The sequence below is a fragment of the Patella vulgata genome, chromosome 6 (genome assembly GCF_932274485.2).
Source record: "Patella vulgata chromosome 6, xgPatVulg1.2, whole genome shotgun sequence".
Taxonomy (NCBI): domain Eukaryota; kingdom Metazoa; phylum Mollusca; class Gastropoda; family Patellidae; genus Patella; species Patella vulgata.
In genome coordinates this window covers 64,664,415-64,692,312 of record NC_065884.2, presented here as the reverse complement: position 1 = coordinate 64,692,312, position 27,898 = coordinate 64,664,415, and the positions used below count along the sequence as shown (strand labels likewise).

General features: G+C 39.0%; 1 protein-coding gene and 1 non-coding gene across 2 annotated transcripts; one reads left to right on the top strand and one right to left on the bottom strand.

The window, feature by feature from the left end:
• Positions 1-9,888: 9,888 nt before the first annotated feature.
• Positions 9,889-22,522, bottom strand: LOC130010401 (aspartate aminotransferase, cytoplasmic-like). The gene is made up of 9 exons (XM_050552115.2): positions 22,306-22,522; positions 18,370-18,551; positions 17,310-17,418; positions 16,322-16,434; positions 15,927-16,031; positions 15,374-15,524; positions 14,374-14,539; positions 12,884-13,026; positions 9,889-10,108 (listed from the first exon to the last, which is right to left on the bottom strand). Exons 1-9 carry the CDS (start codon positions 22,412-22,414, stop codon positions 9,972-9,974), a joined length of 1,215 nt encoding a protein of 404 aa, XP_050408072.1. The 5' UTR covers positions 22,415-22,522; the 3' UTR covers positions 9,889-9,971.
• Positions 10,840-10,911, top strand: Trnad-guc (transfer RNA aspartic acid (anticodon GUC)). The gene has a single exon. It is a non-coding gene; the product is annotated as a tRNA-Asp (tRNA).
• Positions 22,523-27,898: the final 5,376 nt, after the last annotated feature.

The following is a 27,898-nucleotide window of genomic DNA, read 5'->3' as shown; positions in this document are numbered from 1 at the left end:
GAGAAATTTGCTCGGACAGCGGCACTACAGCATACTCTTGCATCAAATTACAGCTGCAAAGGGATCTTTTACGTGCACGCCAATGTGTACACGGGACACCAGTTTTTCGTCCCATCCAAACGACTATACGTTGACCCTTGCCAGGCCCTTCCTCTTGCACCACTGACATGGAGGAACCACACCGGAGACTCCCGATGATCAGATAGGTTTTAACTTGTAGCCGGTCAGAAGACGTCAGATTTCATCATTTCTGCACCGAATTTTCAAACATTTCGGGGGATGGCCCCCGAACCCTCCTTCACACCCTTGCCCACTGCCACATGGACGTTCCAGCGCCCCTATTTCTATCAAATAGGCGAAGGTCTTTAAATAATAACAGACATTTCTCACATTAAAGCTCGCCGAAAAAGCTCCATAAATCAATTAAATAATGCAAGTAATTATGTCAAAATATCCTTTCCATAAATATAAAATGACACCGAATGTCAGTGTTACCTGCCACACTGCCACAGGTAAATTTCAACGTTAGCGATTTCCGCCGTTCTGCGTGAGTAGTCGTAACTCTCCGAGAATAATACATATACATGCGTTATTTTGCACACCCACTTGCCCTCCGGGTATATATCAGGGCGCATATACTCTGTTAAATGTTACTCATTTGAATTCTCTATTAACTATTCTTGTGTACTCTTCTGTGGTCAGTTTGATACAAAACATCTTTTAATTTTAGTTAACGGCAACAGCTCTTACGAATAAATGAAATCGATTGATTGGTAAAATGGTAATCTCCCCGACGGGGAATTGAACCCCGGTCTCCCGCGTGACAGGCGGGGATACTTTTTTTTTTCTTGTAAATATGTTTATTCAATAAATATATAATCATAATACACTGTACATACATTTTAATCATGGAACAGCACAAAACATTCTTAGTTAATTAAAAGCATTATTTTTGTTTATTTGATTTTATTTATTTATTTTTAAAAACAAGAAAAAGGAAAAGACAAGAAATAAATTTCTGAATCAAAATACAGAACCATTGACACATTAACACATTGATGAAATAATAAATCAATAATTCAATGGATCAATATATTAATTCATAAATATATTTATATTAGGTTAATTAAAATATGTATTAAAAGGTTGTGCTATTCACTTTGAAAATTCAATCAAGATATAATTACACAAATTTACATAGTATGTACATATGATGTTAAAGCTATTGTTGCTAATCTGATATTCAGTAAGGGTAACCTAAGTCGATACGAATACTACAATTCATAGTTAAAAATCAAAAATTAGTTACTTTATCGTTTTTCTAATCATTTATATTTAAAAGTGGATTCATGGTGTTTTAACAATTACAAAGCTTAGCTTTTATTTACGTGCTGATAAGATTTTACACAATAAGTAGCAGACTAGATTTCTGCCGTCTGCGCGACGCTGTGTCCCAGTTAATGACCTTAACTGTAGACTGTGCCAGGTATGCAAGCCTTTACCTTCCAGTTCTATTTTAACACTATACATCATAGAAGTCTTGTTCTTCCAGTGCTCTTACAATTTAACACTGAAAAGGGCTATTGTAAACCTGTTAAGGCAGAATTCTCTGGAGATAAATAATTTAACACAACTATATTACCTACATCTTTATTGTTTTGTTTCTTAGTCACTGGGATACTGACCACTATACTATCGAGGATTACATATACGTCTGGTAAATAAAAGGTAAAATAAGTTATGAAATTGTCTTTGATCACCGTGTTTAATTGGGAAATTTGTAGTCATGTTAGTTGGGGCGGATGGTGGGGTCAGAATTTCCAGATCTTCATTGAAGAGTCATATAGTAACAAATTACGGAGCCCACGACGCGGGATCTGGATGGCCTAACGCAGAACATGGACCATACAAGTTATTTTGCTAGTGACAAATGAAATAAGATAACAGTGACTTCTTTAATGAGAACAGTCCACACTCAGCTCTGCAATAAATACCGTTTTATTAATATTAGGAAGGGAGCTAACTCGATTATACCAACATAAAAAATAACAACCCTAGACCACAGGCTAAATGTATTTAAGGCCAGCTCAATTTTTGTCAAGGTCGCTGAGATGTAAATAAGGTTAGGGCACGTGATTGTGGGTTAGGGTTAGGGTAAGCATTGGGGCTAGGTCCAGGGTTAGGTTTAAGAATTTGAGGGAGAGGTTAAGTCTCCACATAAACACTGACCTAGGATGATGTGACCCAGGGTTGTGATTAACGCTAGCCCTGTCCGTATTTAATGGACTAAAGAGGTCTCGTGGAAATAATTAATTTATAAAAATTGACATAGTGCATGGCAGGGATCAGGGGGTGGGATGGTGAGGAGGTCTGGCTAGGAATAGCGTCATAGTCGTTCGGGTGGGACGAAAAACTTGTTCCGTGTACACATTGGTATAAAAAGTGACGACCACGCTGTAAATGACAATGAACCTTTTTTTTGGGGGGGGGGGTCCAAGTATATTCAGAACCCCCACAGAAAAACAATTGGGGGTGGGTGGGACCAATTTGGGGGGGGGGGGGCGGACCCCCTCCCCCCTCCATGTGTGACGCCCATGACCAGCCGCAAGAAAATTATGAATGTGCAGGACCAGTAGTTTCTACGGCCAGTCTGCGAGCTGTCAACATAAATACATACTAAAAGTTTCGCCGTAGACTGCCCTTAGTAGCACGCATGGCGGGTTGACAGCTAGAGCCAACGTCTTATTCGCTTAGCGAGCGAGAGAGAAATGGGGTTTAACGTCCACTTGACACAAACGAGGCCATTTCGTGACTAACACATGGTTGAAATTTATTTCAATAATTCGCTTGCGCGTGGGGGGTTTTAGCTGTGGGCGGTTGGACAGGCGACCCTACTCCTTGTCACGTACAACCGGGGAATCGAAACCACGCCAGTTGACTCAATGACCGACCTTATTATAAAGTGCGCACGTGTTAACCATTCAGCCATCCACCCCAACCCACCCCCACTTCCAATAAACGAAGATTCCATGCAGCTTAAATGTCATTGTGTTCACAAAAATACTTAAAAATATTGTGAGGGGATGCATTACATTTTTGCTAATGGGGCGTTTGTCGCTTTGACAATTTGCTTTCTTAAAGACCATATACTACTACACTTGGGTAATAAAGGAGACAGAAATATATAATATATTATTTTTTTATTATTAAATGTAACGGTACAACATATTGTTCACTTGTGACTTCAACTTAAAGGGAAACTATTCTAGTAAAAGCAAATACAAATTTACCCCCGGTGACGTATGATACGTGTTTTATATTACAATGGCATACCTCCTAGCCCTTCGTTTCTTCAAGCAGATATAAGTTACCATGACAACTATAACAATTGTGCCAATTACGGCAACTGTTACACATGCAATAACGATTACGTTAAGTTCTGACACTTTTGAGTGTGATGATGTTGTCGTCATAAGACTACTCCGCATACTTGAGTCAGACGTAGTTGCTGATGACGTGGACACATACGTTGATGACGTTGATTGTGGAATTGTGGTTCGAAATCTTTTACTGAATGAAATAACCGTTAATCCAGAAATATCGATCCTATTGTCGCCGTCTGTGTACATAATTTCTCTGGATGATATATCGCCATTTTCAAATCCGACCAACAGAATTTGGTTTTTCTGTGATAGGAAAAGGTGGCTGTCACACACCGCCATAGCAAAATATGTGCTCTCGTCGTAAGTTTTATCATGTGATCCATCATAACTCATAGAACGAAGTTTATCACGATTCAGCAGTCTATAGTAGATGATTTTTTGTGAGGTATCTAACGTAATAACTGGTTTAGAGTAGGGGCGACTTATTAAAACTTTTCTATCAGAACCATCATAGTTGCTTCGTTCTAGTCCCTCGTAAAAGGAACTCCAAAATACCAACTTTTTGAATGGATCAACGACAACCATTGATATAGTAGGTAGTTGCATGGCAACCGTCTTTGTAGAATGGTCAACCAGTGAATAATATTTGATGTGATGCTCTTCAGCATAGAACAACCATTGATTCACAACATCCAGACCGAAGGCCATCACATTCGTCAAGTTATGCAACATTTCTAAATTCGTTCCATTCAGAAAACTGGACACAACTTGAGTATCGTTGATGTAATAAAGCCTTTGATTGGCTGGATTCCAGTCTAAAGATTGATAGATTCCGGGAGTATTGAACCTGCCGTGTAACGTCGTGGTGTTGATCTTCCCATCAGTGATATTCAAAATCTTAATAGTTTTATCGTCTCCTAAAGCCGGTGAGAGAGCTATTACCGTGGCCTCACAATATGAGCACATTAAACACACAATAAATAGAAGAATAAACATTATGATAGGTTCAAGGTCGATGACGATCGGTGTAGTATATACAATATGTAAAGATATATATACTCTATATATGTATTACACAACAAACCACATAGTTTGAACAGGTAATAATAAGAGTTAAATTTACCTATTGTAGATCTTTCTTTCTGGCTTCAAATGCTATATAAATTATTATTTAGACATTTATTCACATGGCAATCTCATTATACACTCTTTAAAACATCGGATGGCTAAGTTATTTAATGGATTAGACTATTAGACAATTTCTGACGTATTTTCTTTGAACAATAATATGGATGCTACTCACAGAGGACTAAACATCGAGACTTTCCTTTAATATCGTAGGAATGGTACTTGACAATCGAGAATAAAATTGTCAACGTAACTGAATGAAGTTTCGTTATATGGATACCGGATATTATAGATGCTACTCACAGAGGACGAAACATCGAGACTTCCTTTAATATCGTGGGAATGGCACTTGACAATCGAGAATATAAACTGTCAATGAAGTTTCATTATATTTCTTTTTACATGTAAATATCTAGTTTTAAACTATAGCAAGATAAAAACTGGTAGCTCTTTATCGAAATCTTACATAATGCGTCTTTAAAATGAAGAAGTCAACTAACGGTAAGTACAATACACAGCACAGTTTAAACAGTACATCAATAGATCATTAGAGATTAGATCTCGCTTGAACACGGATTTAAAATTCTTGAACACAATCGCTTCACAATAAGTCCGCATGCAATATACCTAGTAAATAAACATTTGGATACAAGGTAAGTGTATATAAATCTATTACAACACGTTTAAACTTGTCAATATTTGAAGTTGCGAGTCGATTATTGCATAGTATTTATATATGTATATAGACGTCACAGCGTGCAGGTGGATATATTATTTACGGGGTGCTCGACTGTCAGTCCGGGTTGCTCTGAATTACACGGAATTGCAATTGAGAGACACTGAAACAGATGTGGCGTGATCAGCACAGTGACGTCAGCAAACGTTTCAGCTGCGGCGATTGGTAGAGGTGATATCATATTCAATTTGCACACGCCTCGTCGACCGAAATTCTAGCGTTTATTCGATTCACACCTTTCAACATTCTGGAAGGTTCAAATCGGGGATTCCCAGTACAACAAGTTACAACGTAGGCCCTTTCAATCCACAGGGACCCGATAAAATTTGGTACGTACGTGATAGCTTCTGGTATAAGAACTTCTTGACAACGACAATGGGTCTCCAGGCTAAAAGTTAGGGCCTCTTCCAAGTTATATCAGACACTGATTTTTCTTTTTAACACGACGTCTGTTTAAACTAGATTCCCCTCAACTCACACAACATGGCGTATTTCCGTCTTCATAACCCAATGTGAATTGTTTTAAGATCTTGAACTCCTTGGTACTGTTTTATAGAAATACAAACATTGATCCTCTGGAAAACTGTGTCGGTTAATTTATCGAAACAAAAGTTGTAACCGGCCGTTACGATTATCAAATCACTTATAAAACTCGAATTTCTGAAATCTCTTAAAATAAAGGGCTAATTTTACTCCATTATTAATCGTTTGATTCGTGCAAACGGACAGCCTGTGAAACTTCGCCTTGCTACAATCAACTCCTAAAATGCATACTAAAATTAAAACACAAATTAACCTGACTGTGGGTATTTCTTGATATTAATGACTAATTTCTATTTGTAGCTACAGAAAAACCCCTTCTTAATTCGACAGGTAAATACGCAACAAAAAAAGCATTAAGGTATGCGGAACATTGAGCCACGGTCGTTACTGGCCTGGGGGTCAGGTGACAGATCCCGATGATTGCCAAAACAGTACCCCGGGCTAATGAAGTCTTGCATACGCCAAGCAGTGTAATATAAAGGGCGCTAGCTCTTATTCCGAAATCTGTCAGTGGATCTTTTACGTGCTCGTCAATGTGTCTGTTTTTTTCTTCCCATCCGAACGACTGGACACTAGTTGTTGCCAGATCATCCGTCCTGCACCACTAACAGGGGGAAATGACGCTGATGAATCCCGGGAAATGACGTTCTCGACAAACACCTGCACATCCTAGTTAGTGAGCCAGCACCTTACTCTCTGGCTCCCCTTGCGATTACAATAAAATTGAGACCATTTTAACAACACTTAAGGGGAGTCACGGTGGCTAGGTGGTTAAGACGCTGGCTCACTAGCCTGGAGGTCGGGATTTTCCGGCGTGGTTTCCCCTTGTCAGTGGTGCAGAAAGGAGGGCCTGACAATGACAGCTGTCTAGTCCTTCGGATGATACGAAAAACCGAGGTCCCGTGTATACATTGGAATGCACATAAAAGATCCCTTGGCAGTTGGAATGCGATATGAGAGTAGGCGATAGTGCCGCTGCCCGGGCAAAATTTCCCTCATAGCACACTGTATGACGTATGCCCGTCTTCATTAGCCCAGTATAGGAGCAGAACAGTAGGACGTTTGACTCCATTTCATTTCATTTCATATACAACACTTAAGACTTCTGTACGCAAAGTAACTAGTATGCCGCTTTGAGATTGGGTTTACCCTATTTCAGCGATTTCAAGATTTGTTTATTTAACATGTAACTACGGACGTGCAAACAATAATAGGCATTATGTTTCGGTTAAGTCATCCAGAACGTACACTATGCCGCACCTAAATTTCTAGAAAATCATCACGCGGGTCCAATTATTTCCCCGTTATCTTGTACAGTTACATACGATTGGCAGTTATCCAATTTAAATAATATATACTGGGTTTCATTTCTTGTTTAATATCGAATGTTTTTGTTTCATTTACACGCGGAGAATATGATCTACATGGCATGGTTCTTAACTATTAGTAAGGTATGTACTAAAAGACAATACAGCTTGTATCACCCGGTTAAATTTCTGTGTTGGCCGAGTAGGTTCCTCGGGCAATCTGGTTAAAACACAGATCCTATTTCGTTTCGTTTTTATAGTTCAAAATTTCGTTTTATTTGTCTTTACTACACTTGGATCTGGAAGAGTTGTTATTTAACTCGTGTTCTGAATGGTGTCAGGGATAAGCCAATGAAACGGTCTGTTACGTCGAGCTTTAGGCATGTTTTGTACGGAACTGTGGGTAATCCACTAGTAACATCAATGCTGATTGGTTAATCAAATGTCTGGCGCCATAGGTCATAAGTCGGTCTTTTGACCCCTGACGTGACCTATGGCTAAAACTTGTCAGATCTTCATGTAGTGTAGGTCATCGAAAGTATAAAAAACGAAACGAAATATAGATCTGTATTTTAATCAGATTGGTTCCTCGGGTATTTCCGGCGTAGTTTCCTCTAGCCAGAGGTGTCGGATGGCGTATAGTTGTTCGCGTGGGACGAAAAATCGAGGTCCCGAGTACACATTGGCGTAAACGTAGACGAACCCTTGACAGTTGGAATTAGAAAAAGAGTTTGTAGTCCGTAGCGCCGCTGCCCAGGTAAAGTTTTCCCAATAGCACACTGCATGGCGTAAGCCCGTCTCGATTACCCCATTCCGTGTCAAAAATGCGATGTTAAACTGTATTGTATTCTGGCTGATTCCCAGGGCCTATTTTAAGGTTTTATTGACGAAGCACGGTTTCCGGAGATGGAAGTGTTTTGATTGCCCCCCCCCCCCCTTTGGGTTCCGACAAAATTTCCAAAACGTGACTCACGATTTTCCACACAGAACTTGGTAGCTCAATTTAGCTTCTTCCATCGCCGTTATTAGCTTTAATGTGTTGGAATAAACCTTCTGAAATCGTGACCAATTAGTTTTGACCAAAACAAAGGCCCATCAGAAGTGAAATAAAAACTTCCTGAATTATCACCACGCTTACAGTTTTATAACAAAACAAGCGGTTGGCATACACGATACGCCGAGATTCTGTAAGATATGGATAGAGAACAGGGAAAATCGATAGGGCTCAACCTCTCATTGTCCCAATGCTTCACATCGAATATGAAACTGTAGCCTATATCGCGTTCACAAGGTTTTTGGCAAAGTTTGGTAACTCGATGGGGTTTGTCGTCTCATGACCCCAATGCTTCACATCAAATGTGAAAAAATAAAACACGGTTAAAACGCAAGCCCCTGTCGCTTCCACAAGGTTTTCGAGGGGGCTTAACTCTGGAACAGAAGGTCGCGGAATGCTGATTATCGATATGATTCTTGCTCCCGTGTTCTCAATTCATCACAATATAAAGCTCACAAACTTTGTTACGCTGTTTGTATGTAAGGCCATAATCCAAGCAGATGCACCAAAATCGAATTCAACCAAGATCTTTTGATCCTCAACATCTAAAACGGGCCAAAATTGAGGTCTAAATTAAAATTTGCACAATATTGACATTTGTATCTATAGCTACGTATCGGTATCATTGGCAGTCCAAAGAAACGCCCAAAAGCAGACGAACCTTTACTGTAACATGCAGCTGACTACTTGCGTCAACAACAGCTTTATTTGCTTTATTTTTCGACATTTTCATACAATCCACGAAATTGAATCGAAACCAAACGCAGTGATTGATGATCACAGTGATTGTTAATGACACACTTGCTAAATTTCCTCATGCAATCTTTTCAGATTCACAAGGATACATAACATACCATGATACCATCTTTTCAAAGCATGAATTTTAGATTCTCGAAGCACGGATTTTTCATCTCGAGGCACGTCCGTGTCTGTAGGCACGTTAAAATAGGCCCTGCTGATTCCCCCTTTAATTACCAGTGAAAGCATATCGGTATATATTTGAATTTTATTCTGAATCACTGTTCCTTATTCATTGTTATTTCATTGTGTAAATGTATCACGAAATATTGAAAAATGTTCTCTACAAGCTGAAATAGTGTATAATAAAAATAGGATAACGGTTGTTAAAGGGGGGCATTAGCCATTGTCATTTTACGCCCACATTTTAGTGTGAGCGTATTACGTGGTCGCCCGTTATATAATATATGTTTAACTCTTATGTAAAGAGGGTTGTTGAATGGCTGAATGGTTAGCACGTGGGCGCTGTATCATAAAGTCTGTCATTGAGTCAACTAGCGTGGTTTCGATTCCCCGGTTGTACTTGACAAGGAGTAGGGTCGCCTGTCCAACCTCGTGGGTTTTCTCCGGGTCCTCCGGTTTTTTCCCACTGCTAAAGACCCCTACGCGTAAGCGAATTATGGAAATAAAATTGAACCATATGTTAGTCCCGAAATGACCTAGTTTGTGTCGAGTGGACGTTAAACCCTATTTCGCTCTCAGGTTTTTTTTTATAAATTAATAACAATATTGCTACTTTTACTATATAAATTAATAACAATATTGCTACTTTTACTTTATAAATTAATATTGTTACTTTTACTTTATAAATTAATATTGTTACTTTTACTTTATAAATTAAAAATAGTATTGTTACATATACTTTATTAATTAATATTGCTACTTTTACTTTATAAATTAATAATAATATTGCTACTTTAAATATCATTGGTTTAAACTTGTTTTATTCCACCGACATTACATTGTACAACACAAAATGATTACACAAAAGTCATAACAACTCATAAACGTCTTGCAGCCAACTATTGTGTGGTAACAGCCTCGTGGATAGCGTTAGAAACATAGTCTACATTTTTGGTTGTCATGGCACACATGTTAATTCTGCCCATCTTGGTGAGGTAAATATGGAACTTGGAGGTTAGATATTCTACTTGTGGACCTGAAAAACATTAAAATCTAGGTGACGATGTTTAAGCCAGGTTCCCACTGCCGTGCGATGCGTTACAATAAGATTGTACGAAAGCCCAGAAGGCTCATTCCAAAATTCCAAATTCCAAATGCGGAATTCCTAATTCCTACACATTGGCGTGCACGTAAAAGATCCCTTGGCAGTTTGAATTCGATATAAGAGTAGGCCGTAGTGCCGCTGTCCGGGCAAAATTCCCCTCATAGCACACTGTATGGCGTATGCCCGTCTTCATTAGCCCAGGTTAGGAGCAGAACAGTAGGACGTTAAACCCCATTTCATTTCATTTCATTTCTCTAACTTACGAGTTGTCCAGTAAGACTCTTATTTTTTTGAAACACGTTAATAGTTATCAATAGCCTAGTACCGTAGCGGACGCCAATATCATACTCTGCATTAGTCAGTGAATGGATTTCAGATAATTACGAGAATCGAATTTTATTTTGAATAAGCGAAGCGCAATTGCCCAAAGATTCGGGACACGAAATGGTCGGATATGGAATCTACAGCGTTCAATTATTTCCATATTTTTCTGGCACTAAGCCATCCAGATCCAGCGTCGTGGGCTTCATATATTGAAATATCTGCCCCCTCCACCCGTCCGTCCTGCAGCTAACATGACTATAGATTTCCCAATCAAATACCGTGACAAAAGACAAGCTCATCAACTTATTTTACGTTTTATTTACCAGACGTATATGTAATCCTCGATAGTATAGTGGTAAGTATCCCCGCCTGTCACGCGGGAGACCGGGGTTCAATTCCCCGTCGGGGAGATTACATTTTTATCAATCAATCGATTTATTGTATTAACAAGAACTATTACCGTTAACTAAAATTAATATTTTTTGGTCCGAAACAGATCACAGGAGACGAAATGTCCCAGTTGTTAATATTTTATAGAGAATCCAAATAAGCCAGTTGTAAGATGAAATATTGAATACCCTGAGGGCAAACAACATTTTTGTCAGTATGCTTAGTTGCTGTATATGTTAAAGGGACAATAACACTCTTGCTGGCTTGAAAGCTCCAGAAAATAAATAATATCTCTATCTAAGTACTAGATGTTTAAGTGTCCTACCTGTTGTGTAAATTATCCATTGCATCATATTTTACTTGTACAGAGGGTTCGAAAATATTTTAAATCGAAGTTTCATTTGAAAAGGTTTACGTTAGACGTTTCAAACCATTATGTTGAATTTTTCAAAAATTTTAAATTGGCTGTGTTAAATGAAATTTGTATCATCAATTAATTGGAATATTGTAAAATAGTGCAATTTGTTGACCAGAATAAAGATTGGGACATATTATTCAGTTATAACAAGAGTGGTATTGAGCCTTTAAAGATACAATATGCAAGATATAAATCGGACTATTGCAGGTGTTTTTCTAGCTTAGGGTAATTTAACAGAAAGTTAATGTAATCTGACTGAAATTATAAAGAAATTTTAAAGTAATTTAACAGAAAGATTAAGTAATTTGACTGAAATTTTAAAGTAATTTGACTGAAATTTTAAAGTAATTTGACTGAAATTTTGAATATTTTCATGTTTCAGTATCTATTTCTGAATTATTATAGTAAGGATGGTCACCTAATGTTTCCATAAATTGTGTTATGGGAAATGAAATGAAATGAAATGGGGTTTAACGTTCTACTGTTTTGCTCCGAACTGGGCTAATGAAGACGGACATACGCCATACAGTGTGCTATGAGGGAAATTTTGCCCGGACAGAATTCCAACTGTCAAGGGATCTTTTACGTGCACGCCAATGTGTACACGGGACCTCGGTTTTTCGTCTCATCCGAATGAATAGACAGCTGTCCTTGTCAGGCCCTCCGCTTCTGTTATAGGAAGAAGGAACAGCTCTCTATCTAAATCTTACATAATGTCTCTTTAAACCTTAATCAGGCTTATTTTTTTTGACAACTTCATTCAGATAAAATGACTAAGTGGGTAAGACGCTGGCTCGCTAGCCTGGAGGTCGTGTGTTCGTTTCCTGCATTGGCCGAGAATGTTCATCCAGATTTTCAGGCGTGGTTTCCCCTTGTCAGTGAAGCACACTGCATGGCGTATGCCCGTCTTCATTAGCCTAGTTCGGAGCAGAACAGTAGGACGTTAAACCCCATTTCATTTCACATAAAATGAGAAAAGACACAAAATGAAATAAATGGGGTTTAACGTCCTACAGTTCTGCTCCAAACTGGGATAATGAAGACGAGCATACACCATGCTATTAGGGAAATTTGCCCGGACAGCGGCACTATCGCCTACTCTTATATCGAATTCCAACTGTCAAGGGATCTTTTACGCGCACGCCAATGTGTACACGATACCCCGGTTTTTCGTCCCATCTGAACGACTAGACAGCTGTCCTTGTCAGGCCCTCCGTCCCATCCGAACGACTATACGTTGTCCCTTGCTAGGTTCACCGTCCCACACCACTGACAAGGGGGAACCACACAGCAAAATCACGAACTTTATCGGTCAACGCAGCGATCGAACACAGAATCTCCTGGTTAACGACCCAACGTCCTACTCACTGAGCCACCGTGGCTCCACGAAAAGACACAAAGTAGAAACAGGACCGGATTAAGCTTGCATAAGGCCACTGGCTGAAAATGCCACAGTTCAAAGGGGGTATACTTACGGTAGCGGGGAACATGTTATGTCTCACTTGTTAAACCGTAAATAACATTGTTTTAAGATCGTCGCCCAAGAAGACGAACAACAAAACTAAACAACTTACTTGTCATGCCCGTGTAGACAAACATCCCAGTCTGGGTTAATACGTGATTCCAGTCACCCGGTGTTTTCAGATTAACCAGTCTCTCATGTAACATCTTTCTCATCAGTTTAATTCTATCAGACATTATTCTAACCTGATCCTTCCTGAAATATTATCATAATATATAGGCCTATGCATTTTCTTGAAATTTAATTAGGCTTGTATCCGACACATCTTTACTTGGGCCTGCTTGAAATTCAGAGGGGCTGGGTCCAACACGTGCGCTTAAGATCATAAGGTCTGCATGTCAATTGAATTGACATAGAGTGCGGTTGCCTGTTCTTACGGTCCTCCGGTTTCATCCCACTGCTAAAGACCAAGGCCGGTTTTTCAAAGCTCCGTTAACTTATAACCACTCGTTAACATGGAGTTAACGTATCGTTATCTATAACGGAGAGAAATTCTGTTGCTGGAAGATCCGTTAACTTAACATGGAGTTAAATTGCCGTTATATTTAACGAAGGTGTTGGGCTCCGTTATCTGTTTAATGATGGCAAAAGTCGGCTGTCAGTCAAAGTATACTCTTAGCAAAAATTCCTATAGTTTACCAGTGTAGCTTTCTATAGAATTATATATTACATTCTAGAGGGTGGGAGGGGGGGTATCAGATTTTCTATAGCACGAAACTCTATAGTATTCTACATACTACAGGAAATAACAGACTCCAAATATTTTTCGGTTTCTGTTGTGCAAATCGTATAATTGTTCCTACAGATTTGTGCTAAAATTTCTATAGGAAAATACTATAGTTTTCTGTAGATTTTTTATAGTGTTTTCTGTGGTAAATTCTACAGTTATCTTTTTGTTTTTAATCAAGTTTTAAGAACAGATTGCGGAGGTGTCCCACTTTCTTCTATGAAGTTGTTATATATGAAGGCTACATTGAATTTTAAAATTTAAAATTCAGTCAATGAAAGTCTTCTCTTGGATTAACTTTAATCAGTCCGTCAGCTAACAAATAATGAAAATGACTTTCCAGCAATAGAAATTTAACGGACCGTTAACAAACGACACGTTAGCAAGATATCGATCCGTTAGAGTTTAACGGAGCGTTTAAATAACTTGAGTTTTGAGCAATCGGCCACAGGGCTACGCGCAAGTGAACTATAGAAATAAAATTGAACCATTAGTCCCAAAATGACAGTTTGTGTCGAATGGTCGTTAAGCCCTCGCTCGTCTCTCCATAATATTTGCTAACTCGTTACGGTTTTCGTTAGAGATGGGGTTATAAACCAGTATGCACCGGGAACAGTTGGCATGCTGCACGCTTTTTGTGTTGTAAGCGAACCATAAACAGGAGTTGTCTCCCTTACCTAGTCACATTCTCTCTCCTCGCTGCCACAACACGAACCATCTTGTCTGTTTAGGTGTTGTTGCTAATAGTTCAGGCGTGGTGCTACTGACTGGTGCAGTGACCGACGAAATATCATTCATTCACTCAATATACTCACCATTCCTGATATAGAGATTTGTCGTTGAGTATTGTAGCTACTACCCTAGCACCATGATGTGGAGGATTCGACCAGATTCTTCTGATGATCATCTCACACTGGGACCTCATTTCATCAATGGTGGAAGAATCTTTAGTTATAATAGATAGGTTTCCCAATCTTTCATCTGATAAAACAAAAAATGTTTCCTATTACCTTTGTTTAAGGTAATGATGACAAGTCAGAAATAATTTGTGTTATGGAAGTGAATGGAAAATGACACGCCATTGATGAAATAAAATCCAACATGTTTTCACCAATCGAGGTAACGAAGTCGGACAACTATGAGGCAAATTGATCTTTTACGTGTTCTTTTACACGAAACCACAACGGTAAATCCCGAGCAACTTTGTCGCAGCCAACACAGGGATCGAACCCTGGACCTCCTGATTTAGCGACTGAGAACTTTACCCACTGAGCCACCGGGGAGAAGAAATAGTCAGAGGTAGGCCATGTGGATACTTTTCCTTGTTAGTCATAAATCTTTGCTTTATAACCCGGGAATCCAGCTCGCATCTAACCTCCGCGAAGTAGGGTTGAATGGATCCTCGTGCTTTTTAAAAGTTCGGGGCTTTGAGGAGATTTCGGTGGAATGATTCCCAGAAAACATTTTAGGCTCATTCTACCATCCAGCTCGTATCTAACCTCTGTGAAGTAGGGTTAAGTGAATCCTCGTGCTTTTTTAAAGTTCGGGGCTTTGAGGAGGGTTCGGTGGCAGGATTCCAAGAAAATATTTTAGTCTCATTCTGTGCAATTTTTGTCCAGATTTTAATGGAATAGCCGGAGTGTTCCGTCGGAACCAGGTTTGTATGTGTGTGAGGAAAGCTGGTGGATGGATGGGTGTAGGCGTGGCTGCCAGCGTTGCAAGCCCAAATTGGGTCCTGGGGGGAAATGGGTCGGATGGGGTGGGTTCAAACGGGCATCTTTGATACTTTATACATGGGGGGGGGGGGGCACTTACTATAAAGTCCAAAGTTTTTAGAGAAAGACTGTGCTATAAGAAACTCTACACCCTCGCTAGCCAGAAGTCGTAGAGGATAGGCATCTTCATCAACATCACCGCTAGCCAAACCTTGATAGGTGCAGTCCATCACTGGTATTAACTTTCTCTCCTATAACAAAACCAATCCACATGGTCGATACATATTTCTATAAACAATGAATTCGGGTTTACATTCCAACCGAACGAGTAGACGCTGTTTCTTGCCAGAAGGTGGCACCAGGCTGAAGAATCCCGAGGAACTTCCTCGGCCAACACCGAGATCGAACCCATGACATCCCAGTTAGTGAACCAGCACTTTAAACTAGCTGAGCTATCGCGGCTCCCAAAGGACACTGACAATCTACATTGTAAACCTACCTTCAGGACTGCGACAATCTGAACAATCCAGAGGAACTTCCTCGACCAACACCGAGATCGAAACCATGAAACCTCAGTTAGTGAACCAGCACCTTAAACTAACTGAGTCATCGCGACTCACAAAGGACACTGACAATCTACATTGTAAACCTACCTTAAGGACTGCGACAATCTGTTTCCACTGTTGAGGTGAAGGGTCGGTGGCTGTTGTATTGTGAGCACATGTGTGCAGAACAACCACAGTCTTCTCTCTAGCATTCTGAAATAATTCTTAAAATCAATTTGTTATCCATAAATATTCATAACCACTTACAAAACTACAGTTGACTATTGCAGATGAACGTGCCAGTTGATTCCCAAGAGTAACTATCTTCTCAATTAATGAATGACATAAGGTTTAACGTCCTACTCTTCTGCACCGACATGGCTAATGAAGACGGGCATCCGCAATGCAGTGTGCTATGAAGGGAATTTTCTTTCGACAGAAACTGAATTGCAACTGTCAAGGGTTCTTTTACGTACAAATGCCCAGTCTATTATTGATACTACCTGCAAATCTGCTAGCAGTCCATCCAGATCCAGACCTTTAGTCCCGGGGTTCCAGTATCTATATTCGTTCACTTGACTGTAGCCGGTAGCCTTGAATATCCCACTATGATTATCTATTAAGTAGAGTAGCAACATAATCAATTAGAAATTCAATACAAGTCTGTCGTAAAAATTACACATGCAAACATATATTAGCTACGAGATATCAGATATTCTAATTAAATGTCTTGTGTCGGACACGTATCACCACTGAATTAAAATTCAGAATTGTCGTCCCACCCGAACGACTATAATCTTAGATTGACTAGTCCCTTTTGGTGTGTGTCATTGGCAAGGGGAAACTAGGCTTAAAAATCCCGACGAACTTACTCTCCTAACAACGTATTCGAAGTCGTGACCTTCTTGTTAGTGAGCCACCGTTGCTCTGTGTAATTCAATCAGTCCGATTAATCAAACATCAAGAATGAATTTCATTAAAATACCACCACTGTTGTTGTTCTTCTTCTTAGTGTTTAACGTCCGCTTCCACCGAAGGTGATATCGTAGACACATTGTCTTATTTATATTATCTTAGCATACGCGCAGGGATCATTCCTGTGGGAGAATTCCGAAGTAAACTCAAGAGGTTGAGACGGCGCCTCTATCTCCAAGCCACTTACGCTCACACAACCGCAAGCCACCACTGACTTACCCCCATTCTGCACACAGAGATCCATCTACTTCATACTTCGAGAATAGATCTATGTCCCAAATGGTCGCCATATCCAAAAATGTTTTGTAACGCGGTTCTACTTCGTTTCTCATCTGTCATAAAAACAAAGACTAAATAAACTTTTTCAGTTTTATTAAATGGAAGCCGATTGAATACTTGACACAAATCTAGAAGTATACTTAGTGTTTTTGTCTAAAATCGTCGATTTAGGACTTAAAATGTCGGTCGACTAGCTTAGCGTCTGTTCTCAGTCAGCCTAGTTTTAGTATGACTTACCCCATGTTAAAGTAGATATTAAAACTGTGTCTAGGTGAAGTTTCTGTTTCAGGAACTCGGCTGCTAAACGTAATGATCCAGTCCCACCAATCGTTTGAATAGACAGCACCTGCAATGTCATTGATAATATACTGTTGGAACAAGATAATATCATTATAGAATAGCTGTTGTTTGAACAGTATAATATCATAAGAGAATATCTATTGAAAATATATTGATGGAATAGGATAGATAATATCATCAGAGGATATCTATTGTTGGAATAGGATAAAACCATTATATAATATCTTTTGTTGAAATAGGATAATATCATCAGGAGATATCTAATGTTGAAATAGGATAATATCATCAGAGGATATCTATTGTTGGAATAGGATAAAACCATTATATAATATCTTTTGTTGAAATAGGATAATATCATCAGGAGATATCTAATGTTGAAATAGGATAATATCATTAGAGGATATCTATTGCTGGAAAAGGATAAAACCATTATAGAATATCTATTGTTGGAATAGGATAATATCATCAGACGATATTGTTAGAGTAAGATAATATCAGTAGAGATTATATCGTTTTGAACATATATGATCGGAGTGGGTGTGGCGGAAGGTGGGATATTGTTCGGGAGGGAGGGGTGTCCCAGACAACAAAATAGATTTGAATACGGGAAATACATGATCAACCTTTGTTTTGATAATAATCACATCAGTATACTCTTACACATCTTTAATTTGGATCATCTGGTGTATAGTGATGAGGCAAGCGCCAATATGTACACGGGACCCCAGTTTTTCGTCCCATCCGAAAAACTAGACAGGAGGAAACCACGCCGGAAAATCTGGATGAACTTTCTCGGCCAATGCAGGGATCGAACACATGACCTCCAGGCTAGCGAGTCAGCGTCTTACCCATTTAGCCACTTCGAAGAGGAAACCACCGACTTACTAACAGGGAGGTCGCATATTCATGCCGGTATTTATTAGCTTTGTTTGTACAGAAACGAAACGTAGAAGGGGCACTGACGTTTTGCTCCAGCCAACAAATAAATTTGACTAACCCTATTTTCTTGTATTACGCTGCTGTCTGAACCCAAGGCCAATCTGGTAGCAGCTTCTCTAAACTCTGGTAGTCCACAGATTGGAAGGTATTCATGATTTAGGGTACGATTTGAAACAACCAACTCCTCTGCTTTATGTACTACTGGTAATACCCATGGTTCACCATCATCATTCCTATAAGCTATGTTCACACGATAGAAAATATAAACACGTAAGCTATGTTCACACAAAAGCAATTTTAAACATGTAACCTACATACTAGTTTCGCTACATACATGTATGAGAGAGAGAGAGAGAGAGAGAGAGAGAGAGAGAGAGAGAGGTGTAACTCCCACAAGCATGGTCATTTCGTAGTGGGACGAACGGGAGAAAACCCGAGTTTGAAGAGGCGATCACCTTCCTTGTGACGTACAAGCGGGGACTCGAAATCATGCCACTTGACTCAATGACAGACATTGTGATCTATAGCGCACGCGCTAACCATTTGGCCACTCAATCCCCTTGCTTCATATAAGGAAGTTATATTCACACAACTGAAAATATATGCACAGGCCTATTCAATCTCGTTTCCTTAATAAAGACGCAAAACCTTTAGCAGGGTAGCGTACAAGCTAAATAATCATCCGGGTACTAAAAATAAAATGGCGAGCGTGCGCAATCTGACCCGCGTTGCCATTTATGATCTTGCCTAGGCTAGGTTGAAGATTTAACTGGCAGCTGACCCTAGGAGCAGGCCGCCATGGTACAGTGAGTCGCTGAATGCAGCCTGTATCGCGTGTTGTCCGACGGGCCGAATGATAGGGTGATTACATACAATGCCCACTTGGCAAATCTCGGCAGATTCCGGTACTCGTATGACGGTAAGTGAAATGTACCTACACCTATACAATTGCGATGCGTCACCGATTTACTTATTAGGAAAACTTGTCGCTTTTAGAAAGTTCTCACAATTGCGTCGTTTAAAGTATGTAGAATTGTCAGTGCAAAGATGTCCTTGTTTAAAGAAAATCGGATAAACTTGAAAGAAAAACAACTTCGGACTTTGATAACTTTGTATGATAAAACATTCTTCAAAGGCGTCGTCAGGGGCGATGCCGTTGGTAATTCGGGAACTTGAAAGTACACTGTTAAAAATAAATGTAAAATTACAGTGAAAAATATGTAATTTATTTAACATAACGCGGTTAAAATACCACTGCATGTTTTTATACTTTAAATTTCCTGTATTAGTGTGGTAACATGGGATTACCGTAAAAAATTGGTAATTTAACAATAAAATTGTAGTTTTACAAGTTAGAACTGTATTTTTATTACATGTAATCTGTAATAACACCACTGCATGTTTTTATACTATAAATTTACTGTATTAGTGAGGTAACATGGGATTACTGTAAAAGAAAATGGTAATTTAACAATACAAGTGTAGTTTTACAAGTTAGAACTGTATTTTTATTACATGTATCTGTATTGATACAGCTATGTTGGTTAAAAGTACATGTATGTTGTATTTTAACTGTTTATGGAGTAATTCTACTATTCAAACATGTTTAAATACGGGATATATTTGTGTACAATTTACAGGAAACGTATAATTGTACATCTCTTTAGAACTTTAACATTGATAGACCTTTGAAGGGCTTTATTACTTTTCGTCTATAGTCCACTTATGAGGGGGTCACGAGGGCTAAGTGGGTAAGACGTTGGCTCGCTAGCCTGGAGGTTGGGTATTCGATCCCTGCATTCCCTCTTTGGCCACATGTAATATTACATCAAACGTAATATAGAAATACAACCATATGTCAGTTTACATTATGTGAGCTGTATATTAAAAGAAATGTCATTTGAAATAGTATTTTTACAACAAATTGTAAATTTACTGTCAAATGGTGTTCAAATCAGTTATTTCCCTTCGACCACATATCGAATTTTGTGCGAAATATTTACTATTATGTCAGTAAGATTAGCCTATTTTAGAGAAATAGGTTATTTAAAATCTGAATGCACCTAACTGGCGTATGAACACAGTGATATGCCATACATAGGGTTGTGTGGAACATTTTGTTTCGTGTCATGTCTCCTACACTTCCCATTGTAAGAAGCAGAACAGTAGGACGTTAAACGTCATTTTATTTAATTTCTTTCCATTATCGAATGATGTTTTGCATGCTCGGCTGAAAGGTCCGCAAAACCTATAAGTGTTTGCCAGGATCGAACCTAGGGCTACTTAGCCGAGTGGGGAAAAACGAATTTCCTATAAAAATGTCACCTTTTCAAAGTATATTTCAAGTAAATATACACTTTAAATTGTATTTTAACCGTAAAATGACTGGCAGAAAGTTGCCAGTAAAATCGCTGTATTTTAACACTGGCTTGTAAATGTACCCCTAAGCGGTAGATTTATATTTACAAACACCACGTAAATTTATAGTGAGTGTAAAATAACTCTGAGGTAAATTTACTACCACAGTGTAAATTTACAGTGGGTGTAAGATAACTTTGAGGTAAATTTACAACCACAGTGTAAATTTACAAGCACTATGTAAATTTACATCGAAGTTATTTTACACTCACTGTAAATTTACATGGTGTTTGTAAATCTAAATCTACCGCTTAGGTGTAAATTTACAAGTCAATGTTAAAATACAATCATTTTACTGGCAGAAAGTTGCCAGTAAATTTACGGTAAAAATACACAAAAATTATTTACAGTGTAGTTCCAATGGCTGGGCTACATGTAGGCTACTGGAATCTGCTGAAGTTTGCCGAGGCGAGTGATAAAATACCCACACTGAATTGTGGGCGCATAAAAATGTCATGTCATCGCTGAGATAGCGTATCATTGTAGACATTTTGATAATTATAAAATGTTGGTTAAATTTGCAATTTATGGTCAACATCCGAATTGATATCTCACTCATCATGTCTATTAAAGCCGCTCATGGTTATTTTTAGACTCATATTCCGATCAGAGATGCAACTTTCACTATGGCCCTATTGTAGTTGTGCAAGGGATTAAAAATTCCCTCAAATGCCGACCAATGATTTTAATTAAAGATACATTATGAGAGATTCGATAACGAGCTGGCAGTTCTCGTGATAATGGTTACAAACTAGATAATGTAGAGGGTATTTGCAGATAATTTCAGTTAAATTGAACCGAGAATAATTTAGCCATTTCGATTATCTATTTCATGATTTAATCATGAATGAAAGTTGAGCAGCAAATCGGATCCTAATTCAGTAAATGTCGCAGGCTAGCGATGACATCGAGAGTTGATTATGATCTGTATAAGTTAATTAATGTCTAATTAATAATTTATATACCATTTCAGGCCTAAAGAAAGACCAATGTCAAGCGTATACCCGTCACTAGGACGTTTAACACATTTCATTTAAAGATATATTATGGGAGATTAGATAAATCCAGTAAATATCGCAGACTAGTGACATCGAGAGTTGATTATGGTCTGGAGTAGTTAATTAATGTCTAATTTATAATTTACATAAAATTTCAGGCCTAAAGAAAGACCTAGCTGCAATAGGCAGATTTGTCTCTTGCATAATGTATGTTTAACTGTGTCTTTAACACCCATATAAGAAATATAATACGAATGTACTTTTACGTGTTTCAACAGCTAAGCAGAAACAAAAATGTAGGTCGGTGTGATAAAAATATAAATCTACATCATATTTGTTTATTGGGCAATTCATTTTAAGCTGAATCAGTGCATTGGCGACAAAAGGAGGTCCATTGTCATTGAGATATATATAATATGCAGAGAGTTTCAGTTCCGTCACAGGTGCTTACATATTTTACACTTTTTGTCATATACATGTTTAATAGCCTGCACATAAAAAGTTCACGGTAAAAACAACGTTCTCCTCGACTGGCGCTTAATGAGAGAGATTCTTGTGATTATAAAGTTTTTACTTACCCCCTAATCCGAGGTTGACTTTGTCCGGGGATTCATCGGCGTAAAATCGACGATTTAAATCGAAGACTTCTATAACTGGTGCAAAACCTAATCCTTGAAATAAAGACATCGTGTTATAAACTGTTTACACGTGAACGGTTGATGTATTAATGTTGGGTTATAGCTACGCCAATAGATATCAGCTATCAGTTGGGGCGGATACAGCCAAATTTGGAAAAAAAGAGTCCAGAGGGGGCTTACTGAGAGGCGAAAACAGGATTTAGAAAAAGGGGTATGGTGAAAACCAATGTCTTGTGGAGGGAAATACAATGAAATGAAATTGTGTTTAACGTCCTGCTGTTCTGCTCCGACTGAGATAATGAAGACGGGCATACGACATACAATGTGCTATGAGGGAAATTTTGCCCGGGCAGCGGCACCATGGTCTACTCTTATATCGAATTCCAACTGCCAAGGGATCTTCTTGTGGAGCGAGTATACGTAGTAGTAGTAGTAGTAGTACTAGTAGTAGTAGACTGAGTATTAGGGGATGGTGCTTTAACGTCTGCTTCCACAGTAGTGATATCGTCCGAAAAGTGGAAGTAGTGGGTGGGTCTTTTTTATAGTGCTGTACATATGTTAATAGAATATTGAAACTATGTTTTTTCGGGACTAACGTATGGTTAATTTCTATTTCACTAATGCTTTTGCGCGTTGAGTTCTTTAGCGATAGCAGGAACCGGGGGGCCCGGCCGGAGAAAAAGCCACGAGGTTGGAAAGGCGAGCCTACTGCCTGTCACGTACAAGATGGAATTTGAAACCATGCCCCTTGACAGACCTTGTGATCTAAAGCGCACGCGTTAACCACTCGGTCACCTACCCCCACCCCCTCCCCAATATATATACAGTAGACTATATAATGACCAGCCGAGTGTGGCGAAGAGAAAACTTTTCTTAGGGTAATAAATACATCCCCGGGAAACATATAATGATTATTATTAATAATGTTCATGGCTGACTCTTACTCAAAAGCCCCAACCAAATCCCTTTGTTCCGATGGTCATATTATTTATTTGGTAGTTTGTAGAACGGGTAAACTTATAAAGGGGGTCGGATGTTGTAATTTTATACAGAAATCTAGAGATTGACAAATTGTAAACAGTGTTAATACTGGGATGATTTCAAGTTTATCAAAATTCAGCAGTCTATAGTAGATGATTTTTTGTGAGGTATCTAACGTAATAACTGGTTTAGAGTAGAGGCGATTTATTAAAACTTTTCTATCAGAACCATCATAGTTGCTTCGTTCTAGTCCCTCGTAAAAGGAACTCCAAAATACCAACTTTTTGAATGGATCAACGACAACCATTGATATAGTAGGTAGTTGCATGGCAACCGTCTTTGTAGAATGGTCAACCAGTGAATAATATTTGATGTGATGCTCTTCAGCATAGAACAACCATTGATTCACAACATCCAGACCGAAGGCCATCACATTCGTCAAGTTATGCAACATTTCTAAATTCGTTCCATTCAGAAAACTGGACACAACTTGAGTATCGTTGATGTAATAAAGCCTTTGATTGGCTGGATTCCAGTCTAAAGATTGATAGATTCCGGGAGTATTGAACCTGCCGTGTAACGTCGTGGTGTTGATCTTCCCATCAGTGATATTCAAAATCTTAATAGTTTTATCGTCTCCTAATGCCGGCGAGAGAGCTATCACCGTGGCCTCACAATATGAGCACATTAAACACACAATAAATAGAAGAATAAACATTATGATAGGTTCAAGGTCGATGACGATCGGTGTAGTATATACAATATGTAAAGATATATATACTCTATATATGTATTACACAACAAACCACATAGTTTGAACAGGTAATAATAAGAGTTAAATTTACCTATTGTAGATCTTTCTTTCTGGCTTCAAATGCTATATAAATTATTATTTAGACATTTATTCACATGGCAATCTCATTATACACTCTTTAAAACATCGGATGGCTAAGTTATTTAATGGATTAGACTATTAGACAATTTCTGACGTATTTTCTTTGAACAATAATATGGATGCTACTCACAGAGGACTAAACATCGAGACTTTCCTTTAATATCGTAGGAATGGTACTTGACAATCGAGAATAAAATTGTCAACGTAACTGAATGAACACGGATTTAAAATTCTTGAACACAATCGCTTCACAATAAGTCCGCATGCAATATACCTAGTAAATAAACATTTGGATACAAGGTAAGTGTATATAAATCTATTACAACACGTTTAAACTTGTCAATATTTGAAGTTGCGAGTCGATTATTGCATAGTATTTATATATGTATATAGACGTCACAGCGTGCAGGTGGATATATTATTTACGGGGTGCTCGACTGTCAGTTCAGGTTGCTCTGAATTACACGGAATTGCAATCGAGAGACACTGAAACAGATGTGGCGTGATCAGCACAGTGAGGTCAGCAAACGTTTCAACTGCGGCGATTGGTAGAGCTGATATCATATTCAATTTGCACACGCCTCGTCGACCGAAATTCTAGCGTTTATTCGATTCACACCTTTCAACATTCTGGAAGGTTCAAATCGGGGATTCCAGTACAACAAGTTACAACGTAGGCCCTTTCAATCCACAGGGACCCGATAAAATTTGGTACGTACGTGATAGCTTCTGGTATAAGAACTTCTTAACAACGACAATGGGTCTCCAGGCTAAAAGTTAGGGCCTCTTCCAAGTTATATCAGACACTGATTTTTCTTTTTAACACGACGTCTGTTTAAACTAGATTCCCCTCAACTCACACAACATGGCGTATTTCCGTCTTCATTAACCCAATGTGAATTGTTTAAAGATCTTGAACTCCGTGGTACTGTTTTATAGAAATACAAACGTTGATCCTCTGGAAAACTGTGTCGGTTAATTTATCGAAACAAAAGTTGTAACCGGCCGTTACGATTATCAAATCACTTATAGAACTCGAATTTCTGAAATCTCTTAAAATAAAGGGCTAATTTTACTCCATTATTAATCGTTTGATTCGTGCAAACGGACAGCCTGTGAAACTTCACCTTGCTACAATCAACTCCTAAAATGCATACTAAAATTAAAACACAAATTAACCTGACTGTGGGTATTTCTTGATATTAATGACTAATTTCTATTTGTAGCTACAGAAAAACCCCTTCTTAATTCGACAGGTAAATACGCAACAAAAAAAGCATTAAGGTATGCGGAACATTGAGCCACGGTCGTTACTGGCCTGGGGTTCAGGTGACAGATCCCGATGATTGCCAAAACAGTACCTCGGGCTAATGAAGTCTTGCATACGCCAAGCAGTGTGCTATAAAGGGAGCTAGCTCTTATTCCGAAATCTGTCAGTGGACCTTTTACGTGCTCGTCAATGTGCCTGTGTTTTTCTTCCCATCCGAACGACTGGACACTAGTTGTTGCCAGATCATCCGTCCTGCACCACTAACAGGGGGAAATGACGCTGATGAATCCCGGGAAATGACGTTCTCGCCAAACACCTGCACATCCTAGTTAGTGAGCCAGCACCTTACTCTCTGGCTCCCCTTGGGATTACAATAAAATTGAGACCATTTTAACAAAACCTAAGGGGAGCCACGGTGGCTAGGTGGTTAAGACGCTGGCTCACTAGCCTGGAGGTCGGGTGTTCGATCTCTGCATTGGCCGAGAAAGTTCATCGGGATTTTCCGGCGTGGTTTCCCCTTGTCAGTGGTGCAGAAAGGAGGGCCTGACAATGACAGCTGTCTAGTCCTTCGGATGATACGAAAAACCGAGGTCCCGTGTATACATTGGAATGCACATAAAAGATCCCTTGGCAGTTGGAATGCGATATGAGAGTAGGCGATAGTGACGCTGCCCGGGCAAAATTTCCCTCATAGCACACTGTATGACGTATGCCCGTCTTCATTAGCCCAGTATAGGAGCAGAACAGTAGGACGTTTGACTCCATTTCATTTCATTTCATTTACAACACTTAAGACTTCTGTACGCAAAGTAACTAGTATGCCGCTTTGATTTTGGGTTTACCCTATTTCAGCGATTTCAAGATTTGTTTATTTAACATGTAACTACGGACGTGCAAACAATAATAGGCATTATGTTTCGGTTAAGTCATCCAGAACGTACACTATGCCGCACCTAAATTTCTAGAAAATCATCACGCGGGTCCAATTATTTCCCCGTTATCTTGTACAGTTACATACGATTGGCAGTTATCCAATTTAAATAATATATACTGGGTTTCATTTCTTGTTTAATATCGAATGTTTTTGTTTCATTTACACGCGGAGAATATGATCTACATGGCATGGTTCTTAACTATTAGTAAGGTATGTACTAAAAGACAATACAGCTTGTATCATCCGGTTAAATTTCTATGTTGGCCGAGTAGGTTCCTCGGGCAATCTGGTTAAAACACAGATCCTATTTCGTTTCGTTTTTATAGTTCAAAATTTCGTTTTACTTGTCTTTACTACACTTGGATCTGGAAGAGTTGTTATTTAACTCGTGTTCTGAATGGTGTCAGGGATAAGCCAATGAAACGGTCTGTTACGTCGAGCTTTAGGCATGTTTTGTACGGAACTGTGGGTAATCCACTAGTAACATCAATGCTGATTGGTTAATCAAATGTCTGACGCCATAGGTCATAAGTCGGTCTTTTGACCCCTGACGTGACCTATGGCTGAAACTTGTCAGATCTTCATGTAGTGTAGGCCATCGAAAGTATAAAAAACGAAACGAAATATAGATCTGTATTTTAATCAGATTGGTTCCTCGGGTATTTCCGGCGTAGTTTCCTCTTGTCAGAGGTGTCGGATGGCGTATAGTTATTCGCGTGGGACGAAAAATCGAGGTCCCGAGTACACATTGGCGTAAACGTAGAAAAAGAGTTTGAAGTCCGTAGCGCCGCTGCCCAGGTAAAGTTTTCCCAATAGCACACTGCATGGCGTAAGCCCGTCTTGATTACCCCATTCCGTGTCAAAAATGCGATGTTAAACTCTATTGTATTCTGGCTGATTCCCAGGGCCTATTTTAAGGTTTTATTGACGAAGCACGGTTTCCGGAGATGGAAGTGTTTTGATTGCCCCCTCCCCCCCCCCCTTTGGGTTCCGACAAAATTTCCAAAACGTGACTCACGATTTTCCACACAGAACTTGGTAGCTCAATTTAGCTTCTTCCATCGCCGTTATTAGCTTTAATGTGTTGGAATAAACCTTCTAAAATCGTGACCAATTAGTTTTGACCAAAACAAAGGCCCATCAGAAGTGAAATAAAAACTTCCTGAATTATCACCACGCTTACAGTTTTATAACAAAACAAGCGGTTGGCATACACGATACGCCGAGATTCTGTAAGATATGGATAGAGAACAGGGAAAATCGATAGGGCTCAACCTCTCATTGTCCCAATGCTTCACATCGAATATGAAACTGTAGCCTATATCGCGTTCACAAGGTTTTTGGCAAAGTTTGGTAACTCGATGGGGTTTGTCGTCTCATGACCCCAATGCTTCACATCAAATGTGAAAAAATAAAACACGGTTAAAACGCAAGCCCCTGTCGCTTCCACAAG